The following is an 18,177-nucleotide window of genomic DNA, read 5'->3' on the forward strand; positions in this document are numbered from 1 at the left end:
CGGGGAAGACGCTCGACGGGCGCGCGAACGGGCCGAAAAGTGAAACAGCCAAGTTTCAAATTGGGGAAGGTGGAGGAGTGGGGGTAGGAAGGACCGGCGCGCGGCGGAACGTTTGAAACGGGACGCACGTCGGTCGGCAAATCTCATCGACGAACGAGCGAAAATTACCGGCGCGGTTGTCAGTCGAGAGGTATCGTGCGGAATTCGATCGTACGAATGTACGAATGTTTCATTAATTTTTTTTTAAAGCGTCGCGATTTTTCGGGACACCGGGTGACGCGAGAGAACGATAAACTCGGAACGGCGGGACGGAACGACCAATGACGCGCGAGGCGCACGGGCGCCGGCCAATCCCGGCGAACCACATGGACGCGTCGCGTCGGCTGACGTCGTCGTCGGCGAGCGAGACGCGTTGCGTCACATGGGCAATGGGCACGTACGTACGAGCGACACGGTTGACAAGCATGCCACGTTTTGCCGCCCGGAGCGAGATCGTCGAGTACAGCGAGGAGAGATGCTGCCGGCATTCGTTTACGGCTGTTACGTACGTCATGGCAAGGCCTCTCACGTGAAGGCTCCCGCGAGGCGCGGGGATGCCACGGGCTCCACGTACGATATGCCACTGAGACTCCTCGTCCCCTTCGTCTTCATCCTCGGGATCGCGATCGCTGTTATCAGTACGCTGGTGTCGAGATACATCGACGTCGATTCTACGGGTGAGCTGAAATGACCGCCTTTTCGAGAGATTGGGTGCTCCGTTTTTTTTTTTGCTGCGTACCATTTCTGACAGCTCGCAGGGCATAGATATCTCTTGTCTCGCAGTGTAAGATCATTCGCATGCTGCGATTTGAATAGAAACGAAAAGCGACGGTTAACGTCATGATGTCACAAGTTTATTTCATCGCCTTCCAGAACAGGAACTCCATCACGGCCGTTCCGTATTTGTGCCACTTACCTCGGAAGGTATTTTGGACGTCTACGATGATCATATGCTCACCATTTCGCAGAGCAACACCCAGCTCGGTAAGGTTCAGTGTACCGCGGCGTCGACAGCGGAGGCCCTGACATCTCTGCACTTAGCCCTAGACATGAAATTATCTGGGAAGCAGGAGAAAGCTATAAAATTGTTTCAACATGCGGTGGCGTTGGCGCCTTGCCATCCCGACGTCTTGAACTATTATGGGGAATTTTTGGAGCACACGCAGAACAATGTCATCAAAGCCAATGAATTTTACGTGCGCGCTTTAACTTACAAGCCGAATCACGAGGGTGCTTTAATAAATAGTCAAAGGACAGCTCGCGTGGTCGAGGAACATGACAGAATAATGCTCAGGCGCATCGACGACAAGAGGAACACGCTGTCTAACATACCTGATAACAATGCTGCATTGATACGCGCCAAAAAGGAGGCTTACTTCCAACATATCTATCACACAGTCGGGATCGAGGGAAATACTATGAATCTGGCACAGACGAGAGCTATAGTCGAGACCCGTATCGCAGTCTCTGGAAAGAGTATCGACGAACACAATGAAATCATTGGATTAGACGCTGCCATGAAGTATATCAACGCGACCTTGGTAAATAGGTGAGTTTTTACAGCATAAATAATTTTACAAAAGCAATAAAAATGTTTTTGTCATTGCCAGTTTAATAATTATCCATAAATATGTTTCAGAGTAGGGTCTATCTCCATAAAAGATATACTGGAGATACACAGGCGTGTTCTGGGACACGTAGATCCCGTTGAAGGCGGCCAATTTCGAAGGACTCAGGTGTACGTTGGCGGCCATATACCTCCAGGTCCCGACAGTATACATTACCTGATGGAGGAGTTTGTATTATGGTTGAACAGCGAACAAGCCATCAGAATGCATCCAGTGAGGTGAGCGAATCTCACATTTATACCGCGTGCTCTCCATTTACTGACACAAGTCGACAAAAGTGTCATTCCGTCTTTGTTACTCATTGAATGCCAAAAAAGAGATAGAACGTTTATGTCGACTTGTGTCATTAAATGGAAAACACCCTCTATGTGTATTTTCATTCGCATTTATTTTTGTTTGAGATTTTCTGAGAGGATTCAGCAAAGAATATTAATCGGGAAAGTTTCCTTTACAGGTACGCGGCTCTCGCACATTATAAACTGGTACATATACATCCATTTACCGATGGAAACGGCAGAACGTCCCGCTTGCTCATGAACATGATACTCATGCAAGCTGGATATCCACCTGTTATTATTCACAAACAGCATCGCCATAAGTATTACGAGTATTTGCAACTAGCCAACGCCGGAGATGTTCGACCGTTCGTGAGATTCATAGCGGAATGCACGGAGCAGACCTTGGATTTATTCTTATGGGCGACTAGTGAATTTTCTCGACAAGTTCCTGCACTCAGTCAAGAGACGTTGTTTACGGAAAAGCACAATACGATTATTCTAGAGGATGATAACAATGAAATACTGGAAAATGATTGAAAACGTAACGTCTGAAGTATTTTTGAGACCAAAGAACGTTAATATTATTTATATTCAATATTATTATTTATTGATAATTAAAATTTTTAAAGTTTGAAAGTTAAACTAGGCTTAAATAACATACATAATCTAAAAATCAAGATAATCTAACGAGATAATCTAACGAGAATATCAACAACTGTTAAAATGACATTTATCCACGGTATCAGAACTGAAGCATACTTGTTCTATGCCTATTGACGTGTGATCTAAATGTATTGTTATTTATGAGCTGCCAATTTTACCGTGTGTCCATGTAAATACGAATCTCTTCCATTCTCTACTTAATATAGAGTAAATTAATTTATATTTATAGTGTATATAATAAATGTGATAGCAAATTACGAAAGTACGTATTATATATTAATTTACAACGGGAGCAAATTAACATTGTCTCGATTATGGAGAAAATCTCATCATGTTATTCAATTAAAATTGTTATTAAAATTATTCCATTAGTCGCCTTATTAAAATTAAAATTAAGTGATTAATAGAATAAAGAGTGAGATCTGCTATGTGTATATTTGCTTGGGTGTAAGACTAATATTTTTCGGGCGAATTTTGGAACCTGTTGATACCAGGTCTGTTCTTTTCAGCTAAACTTTTTGCACAGTTCGCCTTCTTTTTTCCCTTCAACGTGAAAAGAAAAAGGAAGGTTAAACCGTACAAGAAGTTCAACTAAAAAGAAACAGGCCTATCGACTGCGTTCATTGCGATTGGTCTCTAGACTTGAATTCCGGAAAGAACCAAAGGCAAGAACCAATCACGTTAAAGAATCGCTATTGCGCTGCACTTTTCGACTCGATGCGCATTAATGAGCGCGATTGGCCCGCGTCCCGATTGGACGAACATGGCGTCTGGCGATTTAGACGCAGCGTTGCAATAAGCGCCTTGCCTCGGCGCGATTCGCGCGATTTCCCGAGTAAACATTCGTCGTGCACACTTGCACAGTGTCGCCGCGTGCGAGGTGGACGTGTATGCGCGCGCGCGTCGAGTATCGCCGAGTGTTCCGCGCGGAGTTGACGGGACCGGGGACGGGACGGGGAGTCGAATCGCAGGTTTCGTGGAACGAGGTGAGGTGCGCGAAACCTTCGTGAGTTCGCCGTTCGAAATTCGGGGGATCTGAGCCGGAGGGTTGGCCCGGCCCGTCGCCGACGGTCGTCGTAGTATAGCTGTCGACCCCGTGCACGTTCGGAATGGTAACGGGGCGAGATCGCGGCGGGCGCAGCGACGCGGGACGGCGGTGCGCCGCGATGCGAGATTGATTCGGGATCGATCTCGGACGTCCGTTGGCGTTTCGCGGAATTGGCCGTCGGGCGCGGGTGCGAGGGGCCGGCCAGCCCAACAGCACCACGGCAGTCGAACGGCGCAATCGATAACCCCGCGGGCGCTTTTTGCGCTGGGCCGAGAGATCGTAATGGCGAGAGCGTGGCGTCGATGGACGATAGGCGGCAAGAGTGGGAGACAGTGGTAAAAACAAATGCTGAATCGCCAGGGAGTCGCGCGTAAGTTGATGCGAGATGTTGCGACGAGAGCGGTGGCGCGCGCGGTATCGGCGCGGCGGGAGCCGCCGCGGTGCGCGGTGCTCCCGCACCCGCACACGCCGATTCGGGGAAGGGTGTAGTCCGCGCGGCGTGCGCTTCCGGCGCGTCAGGTTCTTCTCTCTTTCTCTCTCTCCTCGCCTCTTTTTTTCTTCGTTCGACGGAAGCGCTCGCTGCTCGCTCCGCGGCGCGCGGTTAACCATGCACCATACACGCGACGTTAACACTCCGAGACTCCGAACACTCGTTGGACCACCTTGCCCGTTTTTTTGAAAACGCGCCTGCCGCGCCCGCAAAACTATATTCGCTGACAATGTCGCTAAATAAATTTAACGAAGGACGGAGATACTTACTTGACTGGGACGCGGGGTGAATTTGCTTCCGTATTCCGATTCGAAGTCAATAAATCGTTAATATCAAATTGGCTAAATCGTATTTCTGTAACTGAGATTTGTAACTTTTGCCAGATAAGTGGCCAAGATATTCCATCAGAATTTGAAATATCCAATTATAATATTTATGGGATTTTGCTCTTTGTCGCCGAGTTGACGTAGCGGTGGGAGGAGCATGCCAAAACTCACATTCCTATAAAAATAGCATCGCAAAAATTCGGATGGGTGACCGACGAATTCGCGCTTTGTCCAGCAATAAAAGAAAACTCATCTTCTGAAAAAAAAAGCGAATCTAAAGTTGATGGAGCTGAAGAGTTTTGAGTATATCTAAATATAAATATAAATTGGATAGTACACGGATTATAATATATCACTCATATGAATGTATTGAGAGAAATATACACATTAATATATACAAATTAAAGCGTATATATCCATTTTGTAATCTGAGAAGTAAGCTTTGGTAAAATCTTAAGCAAAAGTTTGATGTTTTTCAAGAATTTGAATAAAGAATGAAGCTCATTGTTTTATAATCAATTGTGCGTGTAAGATAGAATTGTCCCATTTTGCAGATTTTATCGTAAATCGAGAAATATCTATGATTTCAGATCGCTGACGAAGTTTCTTTATAGACGTGGACAAGAATATTATGTGTATCCGTTACTCTTGATTGATACGTCATCTTTTAAATATGGATGACGAGGAAGGAGCCTCAAGTTCTGGACCTATGTCTTCGTTAAACAGTTTATTCTCGTTCACCAGCCCGGCTGTGAAAAAATTGCTCGGCTGGAAGCAAGGGGACGAGGAGGAGAAATGGGCTGAGAAAGCAGTGGACTCGTTGGTGAAGAAACTCAAGAAGCGAAAGGGCGCGATCGAGGAACTGGAGCGTGCGCTGAGCTGCCCTGGAACGCCCAGTAAATGCGTGACGATTCCTCGAAGTTTAGACGGCAGATTGCAGGTTTCGCACCGCAAGGGTTTGCCGCACGTGATATATTGCCGAGTCTGGCGATGGCCGGACCTCCAGTCGCATCACGAGTTAAAACCGCTGGACCTGTGTCAATATCCATTCTCTGCCAAGCAGAAGGAAGTCTGCATCAATCCCTATCACTACAAAAGGGTGGAGAGCCCGGTACTGCCACCGGTATTGGTTCCTAGACACTCGGAATATGCGCCCGGCCATTCTCTGTTGCCATTTCAGCAATTGGCCGATCCAAGCATGCCGCACAACGTGTCCTATTCGTCTAGCGGTTTTAACGCCGGTTCTACGAGCGGCGTTAATCCGACGTCGCCCATGTCCTCCGTCGGTTCCGTGCCCAGTCCCGGGAGTACGACTTTGCCAAACCCACAGAGCCCGTACGGTACCAATGGATTACCGGAGACACCGCCGCCAGCGTACTCTCCGCCCGAAGATGGCTCTCAGACCGGGCAAACCACGTCGTCGGACTCGGTTCCAATGGACACGAGCACGCCAATTGAAACAGCTACAGCCGTCTGTTACCAAGAACCACCTTACTGGGCCTCGATCGCCTATTACGAGCTGAATTGTCGGGTGGGCGAGGTGTTTCATTGTCACTCGCACTCCGTGATTATTGACGGCTTTACAAATCCGAGTAATAACAACGATCGCTTCTGCCTCGGGCAGCTGTCCAATGTGAACCGAAATTCTACGATAGAGAACACGAGGCGGCACATAGGCAAAGGAGTGCATCTGTACTACGTTGGGGGAGAGGTTTATGCTGAATGTCTCTCGGACTCCGCGATATTTGTACAATCTAGAAATTGTAATCACCATCACGGCTTTCATCCCAGTACAGTTTGTAAGATTCCACCGGGATGTTCGTTGAAGATATTCAACAATCAAGAATTTGCCCAGCTTTTATCGCAAAGCGTGAACCATGGTTTCGAAGCTGTCTACGAGTTAACGAAGATGTGTACGATTAGGTAATATAACATTCACAACATACTTGCACAATAAGAAATTTTAGTAATATAATTACATTTATTATTCTGTTGGTTACAGAATGTCTTTCGTAAAGGGATGGGGTGCGGAGTACCACAGGCAGGATGTTACATCGACTCCTTGCTGGATCGAAGCACATTTGCACGGACCTTTGCAATGGTTAGACAAAGTGTTAACGCAGATGGGTCCGCCTCACAATGCCATAAGTTCTGTGTCATAAGTAATATGCACGCATCGCAGAAATTTATTTTAAAAGAAAAGGACAATTAGTCTCGATGCACTTTTAAGAGTTTATATATATTGGCTGGTATTTGCCACACACATGTGAGAGTTACGGAGACTGTGCACAGACGAGATACAATTACAGTAAGTTGCCCTCAGCCCTATGTTATACCTATGTTAAAAAAAATACTATTTTATGGAGAAAAATGATAATAAAATGAGCGAGAAATGTAATGTTCAAAAGAAATATATAAGAATTTACGAGAAATTACGCGAGAAAAAGATATTTAATGATCTTTGGGAGTTATCGTAATCGCGGAATGTATACACTTAGACGCTGTAAAACTCTTTGGCTGTTACATAGGGACAGAATTGTGTATATATAGAGATATAATAATGGTATATATAAAAAAAGAAATATTTTTCAAATCTATGCATCAGCCTAATACTTTATTTTATACGGAGACTTATTGTGGAGGTATTTGTCAATGTCGGAATACAAACAGAATCCTTTTAATTGAAGCCTTAGACAATTTTAAAATTGATTGTGATGAAAAAAAAAGAAATATATGATTGCAATTGCTTGGTAAAGAAGAAAATCAGTTCTTCAAATTATAGGAAGCGAAAAGAAAAGATATTTTCTGTCGTTTGAATTAAGCATAATCTCACGATTATGTCTGTTAAGTTACGTGTGTGCTTTAAAGTACATTTACGTCTATAATGTCTATATAGATCTACTCAAATTTATCGTTAAACGACTTATAATAGTGCGGGCTCTTATTGACTACGTTTACGACGGCTTGTAATCCGATTTAATAACTACCGTATATACTATCCGATCCAAAATTTTTCTTTTTTTGATCATAATAATTATTTAAATATGAGCTTTTTCGATACTTAAACTACAACTTTTAGTATACAATATATATCAAAGATTGTTTCAAGTGTTCAGAGTATCAAAATAGGTTCATATTTAAATAATCGTTATGATCGGGAAAGAAAAATTTTGGATCGGATGGTATACGGTAGTTACTAAACCGGATTACAAACCGCTTTGTAAACGTAGTCATTGATGAATGATGCGATCTATATTTCAATGTAAGGTATTGGACGTTGATCTCATGTTGACTATCGGAAAAGTTAACTGCGTCCGATGATATGTTGAAACAAACTCGCTAATCTACAGAAAGATCTATGGTTTGCTCCATCTCTATGTACATTACATTGCATTGTACTTTTCTCGATTATTGTATTGTGCAACATGCTTTCCGTATTGCAATTCCTAAAAACAGTACACGGTTAGGTAAGTTTTATGTGTTATAAATATATGAAATTTTATGTGCTGTATATATATTTCTGTATGGGAATTGTCCTACACACGTATATACAAGTGTGTTGTGTGTATGTGTGTGTGTAATGGAAAAGAAGTCATCTATTAGTAAGTTTATACATTGCTTGACGAAAAAGTTACGTTTATTAATTGATTGGAGCTAAGCTTGATATTACGTTTGTTACTTTTTTTACATTACGAAAAGTGCCAAAAAGAATTGAAATATTCGCATAATATGTTTAATTTGACGCACTGTGATATTTCATCAGATAAATGCAATTTTTTCATTGTATGTAATCACATTTTTAAAGTCTTAAATCGAGTATCTCGAAAGTACACGGATTCTACGAGTGTCTTAAAGCCGTCAGATATTAACAGTGCCTAATTATAGACAATACCATCTTATTTCACTGCCATTTGCTGTCACTAGTTTTGCCGATGTGTGCCTAGCTGTGATTCTTTGCTATTTGGCAAATTTGCGATTCGGTGATAAACAAAAGAAAGTATGAAGGGGAACAAGGCTACTTATTTGGCTGATAGCGTTATAATTTTTCCATGTTAGATAAAAAAAACTAGTAAGAGATAAGCCATTTGCTTAATTAAGTGATAAAGAAAGAATAAGATGTAATTTATAATTGGATACAATTAGAACAGGATACAAACGTACAAACGTAAACGTCGACAGAATGTTTATTCGATATTGCATGTGGTACAATTGCGCTAAGTGCACAAGCGATGGAGACAATAAACGACGAATAAAAAAAAAAAGGTAAAATGTAAGATACTTTCAGCCCGTTTTAAGGAAAATTTATTGTTTGATACAATGGTAGTTAATCTGATCGAATTTTGTACGGGAGGAACCGATCAGTATTCTATATTAGAAGATAAAACTGTAAAAATAAGTAGGAAAAAATGCTGTATGTTTATGGCCATTTCTGAATCTTCAAATTGGTTCCTTTCTGCAAGATATGATCTGATTTTGCCTGAGATATTTTATCGAGAAATGCACACAAATTAGAAATCTCTTATAGCGATCGTAATCCGCGTCGCTGAACTATTGAATAGCGAAACGATTAGAATGATGTTGCGAAATCTTTTCAACACGTTGAACTCTGTCACGTTCGAAACGAGCACGATGCATTACGATGTAAGATGTACATAGATAGTTTCTCATACGTACGATTATACTTGTAAGCTTATATTTCACGTTATCACCACGTCTTCGTTTTCTTGCTAACTAAAAATCATTTATAGATTAACCGCGAAGCCCGTTTACAAAACGATCTTGCCTAAGCTTTTGCGCCTGATCCTCGAAATGAGCCTACTTCCTTTGAGGTCTGCGAATTGAGAATTCGACTTCAAACTTAACGCTCTCAAGAATTGATGGAACACTGTACTTTGTTGCGCACCGCCCAAGTTTGTGCCTTGGATGCCTTTTATATTATGTAGTTATAAAAGCGACATGATATATGCAATTTTTTAATGTAAAATAGCAGGAACGTAGGGGTGAAACATGTATCCGAAAGTGCACAAAAGTTTTCCCGTAAGAGAAGAAAATTGTATAAGAGTCCCCTCGATTGTTCGCATGTAAAATAAATGTACAGTTCTGTGTTTGCACTGCAATGTCACACATACTATAGTACACGTATGTATTAACGCTATGTATTAACGTCAGACGGGGAATTGCTTGATATCGAGCCTTATTTGTCTAACATATTTGTCCAATGATTACAGTCATGCGATATGAATCAAGTTTCGAGCACTCAAGCTACTGCGGAGAGGAAAGTTCTCGTGCCTTGATATGTAGAAAGAACTGAGCGCATCTCTAATGATACATGTAAAGTGTGCTGCGAACCGATAAACTACTGGCTCTTATTGTTTTTAAACATGAATATGTTCCTATTTACATATTTGATATATTAACGCGTAATATACATTTTCCTTATTAATCTATCGACCGTTACGTCATTTATTTTCTTATCATTTTTAGATCAAAAAATGCTCCAGGCGTCCGCTCGTTAATCCTGACATAGAAGCGCTCGGTTCCTTTTATAGAAAAGCCGTCTATTAATGTAAAGGCCGTGAAGAATAAATAGATGAGCGATTGAAGTGCGAAGGTGCGATTTGGAAACGGGCTCGCGCGATATATTCCGCACGCGTCAGTGACGCTGTAAATATATTAAATCTTGATAGCCGTGTTTGAGAGAGAGCACGTCTCTTCGGAATCCATTCCACATTATTGTACCGTTAGAGAAGATAACCGCGGGTTTTTTTTTTCTTTCCCCCTTGTGCGATTTCTCGAGACGCTCATGTGGCTGCATCGTGTTGTTCACAACTATCAGCGACGACGTAGGCACACGAGCCTCCTCTATCTCTGTACAGCCGCCACCTCTGCGAGAAAATAGAACTTAGTTATCGTAAAAACAATACGGAGTTGGACGCGCGTTAGCCGCCAAAATCGTGGCACATAGTACATTTTATTTCGCACGTTCTTCTTTTCTTTCTGGTGAAAAAGACATTTTATGTACAGAACGACATTTTTAGTTGTACGTACATACATATATGTAACGTATGTGTGTAGGTATATGTATATGATGTAGTGAAGAGATGATAGAAAATCTTTGTGTTATATGTGACATATTATACGGTAAGAGATTAGACTTTTAATGAAAAACTAGCGTAAATGGTTGACTTAGTTGAACAGGTCTGCGTATACAAAGTATGTACTTTGTTACCACGGGAAAAAAAAAGAATGAAATGTTCGAACACATCCCAGCACTGATTGAGCGCTCCGTGCACCGATAAAGGATTTCCGTCGTCGTTGCCGTCGGCGAAATTTTTAGGCCCGGTAGGATAGCGGCGTCCATGGGACTTAGGATAAATTCTTCGTGATCAGCTGTAACATGTATCGTTCGGCATAGACGGCCTATAAATTATCCGCTCGGTCTCCACGCGCCTTCACCTGTGCTGTCTACGCATGCATTTTTGGTAATCGTTGTCTTGTGCAGCTCTACCAAGTATGAAAATAAAATTAATACCTACCTGTGTATCTATATTGAATACTTGTACTCGTTACGCAATTACGCCATTTGATCACCCATCCCGGATCCCTTCGATGCGTCGAATGAGATTTTACTGGTAAAATTAAGTAGTATTGCAAAGATCGTGCCCAAAATCAGAAAATAAGTACATGCGGTTTTACTACGTAAGAAGTTCTATAAAAGTAATCTCTCCCCTACTTATACATATTTTCTTTTCAAATCTTATCAAGATGGACTGATCAGGATGAGGTGAGGAATGTAACGGAATGTTCATTTTCCAATCTGATTTATTTCATTCATAAAGCAACAACGTGAAACCTCTCTCATACGTATCCAAAAATGTTCTGTGCACATCGAATTAGAATAGTTCAGAGGTCGACTATTAATTACGACATATAGTAGGGGTAGGGACGGGGAGTATGTGTCGTACGTTTGATTTACTCATCTCCCTTCCGCAATTAAATTATACGATTATAAAAAAATAAGAAGTATACTAACATCTTTCGATTGCTAAGCCTCTCACATCTCTCCCTATCGCGCTTCTATTCATTAAAAAATACTATATTCGAGGTGGTGAAACGCGAATCCTTTTCGTGATGTCTTAAAGAAAAGCTAAATTATAAATCTCGACGATGGGAACATACTCGCATGCCTGAGCTACGGCAGTCGCCAACTGCCTCGAAAACGTTTAGCGTTTGTTAATCAAGGCGACATATTTAGCAACCATCGGAAAACGTCGGATATGTAGCGAGAAACGAACTTTTTCGACGAGCGAAGCATGACTCTAATACGTGGTCATCACAGCTTCCGATCGATAATACACGCCAACACGCCCGATACGCTGAATTAAATTAGAGCATGCCCTCGGCGGCAGCGCGACCATCTTATTTACCTTTGATACAACAGTAATCTCAAACAATTTCTTCAAACAACTCCGCGCTATGAGTACTCTTCATATATTTATATAAAAAATCGTAAATCTTGTGTCAACACAGATGTCAATGTTCCGTTACTCCCATCTATCCACTCTATCCGCGCGTTATTATTGTTACTTTGTTAATTTATCTCTAAGCTTTCAAGACCGAGAGTAACTTAATTCCCTCGAGTTATAATTGAAACGGCTCTCTACACGTTTACAAAATCGGGCGTACACGTGGTAATGATTGTTAACTCGCGACTACACGAGGATCTTACGCTCTTATACAGGAACGGGAATCCGGGATAAAATCATCAAGAGAGATAAAGTCGTGTGACGTGCGATACGCGTTATATTAATCTTCTTAACTCTCTATTGTCTAGTGCGACTGCAGTGCGATATATATCTCCTTGCAATTGGCATTGTAATGCGATGTATGATCCTCGACAAATCGTGATAAGAAACTAGTCGGCCTGCATGAATAAGACACTGTAAATATTTTAGAGACCGAGTTAGACAAATACTGAGAATATGTCTTGTCGACATTAAAATATTTAAAAAAACAGTATATTTTAAAAAATTACTGCGTTTCTTAAATTATACACGAATGCTGAACACTGATTGTGAACCCTAGCTCTGCTTTCTACGATTTATTGGAGGAGTTTTATATTTCCGGCCAAAGAACATTGTTTTCTGTCTTCACATTGATTCCAGGTATTATTATAATATTAGCATCATATTTGTATCGAATTTTTGTCGCGATGCATTTTAGAGAATGTAGAGATCAGAAATATAAGATAAGAATTTATTGCTTTATATATCTTACGGAGAATCGATTTTCTTTGCTTAAAGAAAATATGTTGATAGGGGAAACATTAACTTCACTTTCACTGCAGTAGCTATAATCATGAAAATCGACGGTATTCCGTTGGACGTATCCATAGCTTGTGAAGCTTGCGCGCACGCTGAGACCGCTCCGCGAGTATTGAGTATTGATTCAGTAGAGTGAGGAAGAAAACACAGGCGTATGGGTTGATAAACCAAATGAAGATTTAATCTCATACTTTTAATAACGTAAGAAAAAAAAGAGGACCGTTTGTGAGATGCCGTCGACGATATTAATACTAAGAAACTTAAATATCCGGATCAGCGCCGCTGGGTAGTTTCCTTCTTACGAACTAAGAGTTACATCTTTTTCTTTTCCTCCTTTCGGAAATCAGTCGTTATTTCGTTCGCGAAAGAAGTCGATCGCTACGCGTGTATATGTATGCACTTGTACGTATGCGCGTGTTAATGAGTGTGTACAAAGTATCGTCGTGACATATCTGCTTTCTTTTCTGGCAAATCGGCTCACTAAGGCTTTTTCTTTTATCCAATAATACACTGGGTCCCTCGTAATAATACACCTAGCATTCTACAGCCTAAAAAAAAAACGAGTGTTCATTTGATGGTGTGGAGCTTACGCATTATCATTCGCAATGGTGCTTCGCATCTAAAAAAACGGATAAACGGATACAATTGAGTATCGACGTGTCGTTGACGGCTTAAAATTTTGCTGATCTCGGTGCGGCCCGAAAGTATGTAAAACACGTAAAAACTCGTTTCGAAAAAAAAATATGCAATTACGTATTGAACTTGGATCCCCGAGCCGAAACAAACGTGTTCGTTTATTATCTTCGCGAGTGGCTCCGTATTCGCTTTAAAATTTCCTACGGTTCCAAGCTAAAAGAGGCGTTAAAGAAAAATCCTGACTAAAAAATTTCTTCGCCGACTCCGGCCGAGATAAACGTATCTGATACGGTAAAAATAACAAATTGTTAATTTCTCGCTGGTGAATTCTTAAGCGATTATTGTTATTATGCCTGCCGTACTTCGGCTTCCTTACATATCCCTTCCTGTGGAATTCCTTCTTCTTACTCTGTCATCTTGCTACGGAGGACCATTCGAGAAGAATCGTTATATGATACAAGATATGATTGCTAAGATGAGATTTACGAGTCGAGCTCTTTGCTGCCTCGACGGCGTATATTTCGTAGCAATTTCGAAGGCAAGAGATGAAGTTTTGTTACATTTTGCGTTTTTTATGGACTGTCGCACTAGTGTCATGGTAAATCTGCTTCTCGCGCGCGCGCGCGCGCGCACTTGTAATTAAAAATTGATACACACATAAGAAGCGGGCTTTTTTCACCGGTGAGAGACAATTACTTTTTGTGTCTTTTTTTTTCGCGTTCGCTAGAGGGGTTCGTTATAACATCCTTAATTGTACCGCATGGTGATGTTGCGCGATCGGGTCATCTTCTGGCTGATTTGTTCCTCCTGCAACAGCTGCCCGCGGAACTGGCTGACTTGGTCGAGCGCGGCGTTCAGAATGTCACGTTGCTGTATTAACAACTGCTCCCACTTTTGGGCATATGCTGCAACAGATAACACGCACACCCGTCAGAGCACCCAAGAGCATGATTAGACACATCGGCTTAGCGTAGTTAAGGATTAAATCGGATATACATAGAGATGACGTATTACAAGTGAACGCTGGAGCTATTTCCCCTGCTTTATTCGAGCATCGTGTTTAGCTTTACATCTTCTTAAAACGTGGGTAACAGACACATATTTGTCATCGAGTTTCATTGCTGCTTTAGTTCGTCCAGCCGGAGACGTAATGCTGAGCTTTTTGATCACAGTTTTTGTAACAAGTTTAGTAACGTCTAAATGCTTCAACGACAATAAACACACATGGCAATGAAACTCATAAAAATAAAAAAGTTACAATGTTAATTAAACAATAATCACTAGTGATTTAAAATAAGAGGTGATACCTAAAGCAGCTTAAATCTAACTTCCTTCCAACTCGCTACTTGAGTTGTAAATAAAAGGCGCTAGTTTTACACGAAAGCATAGTTAAGAAAATTAATAAGAATGTTTTGGTATATGTTTGCACATTAATGACTTATTTGTAGCTGTAAGTTAGTCTGAAAGCGCCTGAAGTTACAGAATTAAAATGTGAACATTATTTGTAACATGTGAACGTATAAATGTAATTAAATATCGATATCGTTACACAAATTGAAGCTTAAGCTGAGCACACAAGCCAGACTCATTGAGTAGTTCTCTTATAAACGTATAATTATCCTTAACGTGTGACGTTGCTATCAGTTTAATAATCCACAAAAATAACATTTACTAACAAGAATTCGGTTTGCGTACATACATAAAATAATGCGTTCACGCTTCTAATGTGTACATGCTAATCATATTTTATATATAACAATATTAATTCCATGTCATTTAAATTGAATTTCTACAGCACACACACATATATATATAAAATTATTTAGTTTCTATTTCACAAGATAACGTACTTGATAATATTATATTTAATAAAATAAAAATATGTAACAACAATAAAAGAAAAGAAAAATGTTGAGTTTACCCTCCCAGGATATCCGTTTGCGTTCTAAGAAAAATATAAAGTTTGATATTAATACTGTAAATCTGTCTTCGTAAAAATATTGCTTCTACATATGGAGGGGTAAAAGCCATCCTGGTGTAAGTCAAATTTTTTAAAATATTGACTCGTGTGCATAGAAGATGCAATCTATACATTATATAAATTGCATCTATTCACACCCGATTGAAATGCATGTGATATCCAGATGACGAAATAATGTGATGCGTATCATTAGTACATATGGTGCACATTAAAACAAGCTGTTTCTCTGAAACTATTTTATAGAATTGTTAATCGAATAATATTGTCGTACCGTCCGAAAATAGTTTTCTCTCTATAAGACGTCTACGCAACGAGAAACTCCTCAGGTAGGGTGACTCAAACTTTGTTCTTTTCCGCCTCAAATCTGTAACGTTTTCTGGTATTACATTAAATTTCTCCTACAGGTATACAATGCAATGTGATTTTTATATAAAGTGTACAAGTATAGGCACCTAAAAAATTTTATTTGCTATGCTATAATTGTAATCCAAACTATGGCCAGCCATATTTTTTGTAAAAACTAACAATATTGATAAAATACTTATGTGATTTAAATAAGTGACTTGTAATACGTTTATAAAAATGTCATATATATTTTAGTGAATTTTGTGTATTAAAAAATACTGTTTTAAAATTAAAAAAAATCTTAAAATAGAAACTATTTCACAAGATAAACGACGAGTGCTGCGCAAAAAATACAGTTACAAAATCAAATACATTTAACATCACTATGGCACACGTAAAATTAGTATTTATAACATTTCAAACGTGCATACAGTCAAGTGCTCGAAGGAATGCATTTTCATTCAAATTAAATTAAAAGATTAAAATTATGTAACAGCATTTCAAGTTTTTTTACACTATACTACACACACATATATAAAGACATAAAATATTGATTTCTGATATCACTATCCTAAATATGAATGAATAAAAATAATAATAACATATAAAGCATAAAATTAAAATTATCTTTTTAAGCTTTAACGCCTACAGACTGAGGATTGATCTGCATGGCTGTTTTATGCAAATAATTATATGTTACCCTGTTTTTTATCCTCTCTCTCTTGTACATAAATAAAAAAGATCATGTACGCTGTTGGCAGCAGCAAAAACAAAATAACGTTTTTCAAGAAAGATAGCAGTGAATACAAAATTTTATAGCAATCTAATTGAATAGCAGATTTCTCTTCCGGATAATTAATCATCTTTCTGATATTTGATTTGATATTTATCGAAGGATCGATAAACTCTTTGACAATGCAAAGATTATCTTCCTTATTAACATTATCGATGTCATGTGCAAGTTGAGAATATAAAATAATGCTATTGTTTGTTTGCGAGTCCACGTCATACGTATTCTCATTCTTATTGCCTACATCCGTCATCTTTCTTCGTCTTAAATTTATATTAACGTCAGAAAATACTGCCGGCAACGCGCTGTTATCCTGATCAGTATCGTAATCTTTAAAATTGTTACGTCCCTCAAAGTTGTCAGTACAAATGTCAGTACAAGGCTGGCAGCCGATCCAATCTTGCCGTGAATCGTCGACAGCTTGTGGATCAAATTTGTTCGGGTAAAAAATATCTCCCTTGCTCCCGGATTTCTTTTTCACGAAGTCCTCGCAGTAATAATTGTAATTCGTTAGACTACTTATGGCGTGCGATTTCTCCTTGCGAGGCGAATAATACGTGCTACAGGATGTGCCTTTAGGGCTTGTTTTAGTACGGAATGTACCAGACCAGTGATATCTATTCTTTTTGTCACTAGTGGACACTTTCACCCGTTGACTTTGATTGGATCTTTGAATAGAACGCACGGGCGTGCCTTTATTAATTGAATTCTTTCTGGCAATTCGACCGGGCGTCGTGCTTTTCTTCGTGATAATGGACCTGACAGGCGTACGAGGAAGAACGCCCGAGTCTTCCTCGGTGTCATTCGAACTGAAATCGCTTCTGAACTCCATCTCATCCTTCCAGGGAGAAGACATCAACGAATTCTTCGCGATCGTATCTACTTCCGTTGTGTTTAAAGTCTGCGTGTCGCTGTCCGTGTCGTCGTTTATCATTATCGTCGCGTTTGTCGAGCTGCTGCCTCTCCGGTGGCGGTTTAACGTGATGATCGAATTTGCCTTAGTCTTACTGCGCGTATCTGTCATAAAATGCGATGCTCTGTGATACCGGCAAGTACAACGTTTCGTACTTTTTCGTACTTTTTTAAGTCTTTACAAGATATTGGCGAAATAATCTCAACGACACGTATCGTCACTTAAGAGGGTTCGTTATTTATCGCCACATAATGCCTGTGAATTTTTATCATAAAAATTTTCACAAGTAATCTGACGTTAAAAGCCCTCATTGAATAATATCAACTTTCGTATTCGAAAACTGGTTTTCTTGATACATCAAAAAAAAAAAAAAATATGCTTCTGTGTGATGACACACGGAAGAAATAATTTATATATCTCGTTAACGAAAGTGCACCATCCAACACAACGCAGTGTACGAAAATTAAAGCAGTAACAAACGGAAAGCCAATAAAAAAACATAAATGTGCAAACGTTTATCTTACCTTCTTGATCGTAATCCACCTCATGAGTCGCGCTGAATACACTGTGCGCGTCATTAAGGAATTTAGTCGTATTATCCATGACCAGTTTGTGCGTATCCAACACTTCTTCTTCAAGCATCTGCAGAGCTGATACTGCTTCATGGAAAGTGTACAAATCTTGCGAGAGTTCACCTTCCTGTGAAGAAGAAAATC

At 40.1% G+C, this 18,177-nt stretch overlaps 3 protein-coding genes across 14 annotated transcripts in view; 2 read left to right on the plus strand and 1 right to left on the minus strand.

The window, feature by feature from the left end:
* Positions 1-395: 395 nt before the first annotated feature.
* Fic (FIC domain protein adenylyltransferase) lies at positions 396-3,042 on the plus strand. 2 transcript variants are annotated; one of them, XM_071793964.1, is made up of 4 exons: positions 396-716; positions 913-1,588; positions 1,679-1,885; positions 2,110-3,042. In XM_071793964.1, the coding sequence occupies exons 1-4, from the start codon at positions 422-424 to the stop codon at positions 2,480-2,482; spliced, it is 1,551 nt and encodes a 516-aa protein (XP_071650065.1). In that variant the 5' UTR covers positions 396-421; the 3' UTR covers positions 2,483-3,042. The 2 variants fall into 2 exon arrangements, with proteins under 2 accessions (XP_071650065.1, XP_071650066.1); XM_071793965.1 differs by having other exon boundaries at positions 397-716; positions 2,122-3,042.
* Positions 3,043-3,390: 348 nt separating this feature from the next.
* Positions 3,391-11,015, plus strand: LOC139822333 (Mothers against dpp). Of its 2 annotated transcripts, none has more exons than XM_071793967.1 (3): positions 3,391-3,594; positions 5,063-6,395; positions 6,475-11,015. In XM_071793967.1, the coding sequence occupies exons 2-3, from the start codon at positions 5,146-5,148 to the stop codon at positions 6,632-6,634; spliced, it is 1,410 nt and encodes a 469-aa protein (XP_071650068.1). In that variant the 5' UTR covers positions 3,391-3,594; positions 5,063-5,145; the 3' UTR covers positions 6,635-11,015. The 2 variants fall into 2 exon arrangements, with proteins under 2 accessions (XP_071650068.1, XP_071650067.1); XM_071793966.1 differs by having other exon boundaries at positions 3,393-4,026.
* Positions 11,016-11,276: 261 nt separating this feature from the next.
* Klp10a (kinesin-like protein 10A) overlaps positions 11,277-18,177 on the minus strand; it is a 35,125-nt gene continuing 28,224 nt past the window's right edge. For 6 of the 10 annotated variants that reach the window (XM_071793960.1, XM_071793954.1, XM_071793963.1 and 3 more), the window contains 2 exons: positions 17,986-18,160; positions 16,029-17,565 (listed from right to left, as the gene is read on the minus strand). In XM_071793960.1, coding sequence (XP_071650061.1) covers positions 16,448-17,565; positions 17,986-18,160 — 1,293 coding nt within the window. In that variant the 3' untranslated portion in view covers positions 16,029-16,447. Of the gene's footprint in view, positions 14,338-14,442; positions 15,378-15,684; positions 15,778-16,028; positions 17,566-17,985; positions 18,161-18,177 lie in introns of those variants that run through there. The other 4 variants (XM_071793962.1, XM_071793961.1, XM_071793957.1 and 1 more) reach the window with 3 other exon arrangements.

The sequence above is a fragment of the Temnothorax longispinosus genome, chromosome 11 (assembly GCF_030848805.1).
Source record: "Temnothorax longispinosus isolate EJ_2023e chromosome 11, Tlon_JGU_v1, whole genome shotgun sequence".
Lineage (NCBI taxonomy): Eukaryota > Metazoa > Arthropoda > Insecta > Hymenoptera > Formicidae > Temnothorax > Temnothorax longispinosus.

Bases quoted from the DNA above. Each gene is read 5' to 3' on its own strand.
- Fic (XM_071793964.1), top strand. From the start codon at position 422: ATGGGCAATGGGCACGTACGTACGAGCGACACGGTTGACAAGCATGCC. The intron at 717-912 runs GTGAGCTGAAAT...ATCGCCTTCCAG, and splicing joins CATCGACGTCGATTCTACGG to AACAGGAACTCCATCACGGC. The intron at 1,886-2,109 runs GTGAGCGAATCT...TAATCGGGAAAG, and splicing joins ATCAGAATGCATCCAGTGAG to TTTCCTTTACAGGTACGCGG.
- LOC139822333 (XM_071793967.1), top strand. From the start codon at position 5,146: ATGGATGACGAGGAAGGAGCCTCAAGTTCTGGACCTATGTCTTCGTTA. The intron at 6,396-6,474 runs GTAATATAACAT...TGTTGGTTACAG, and splicing joins ACGAAGATGTGTACGATTAG to AATGTCTTTCGTAAAGGGAT.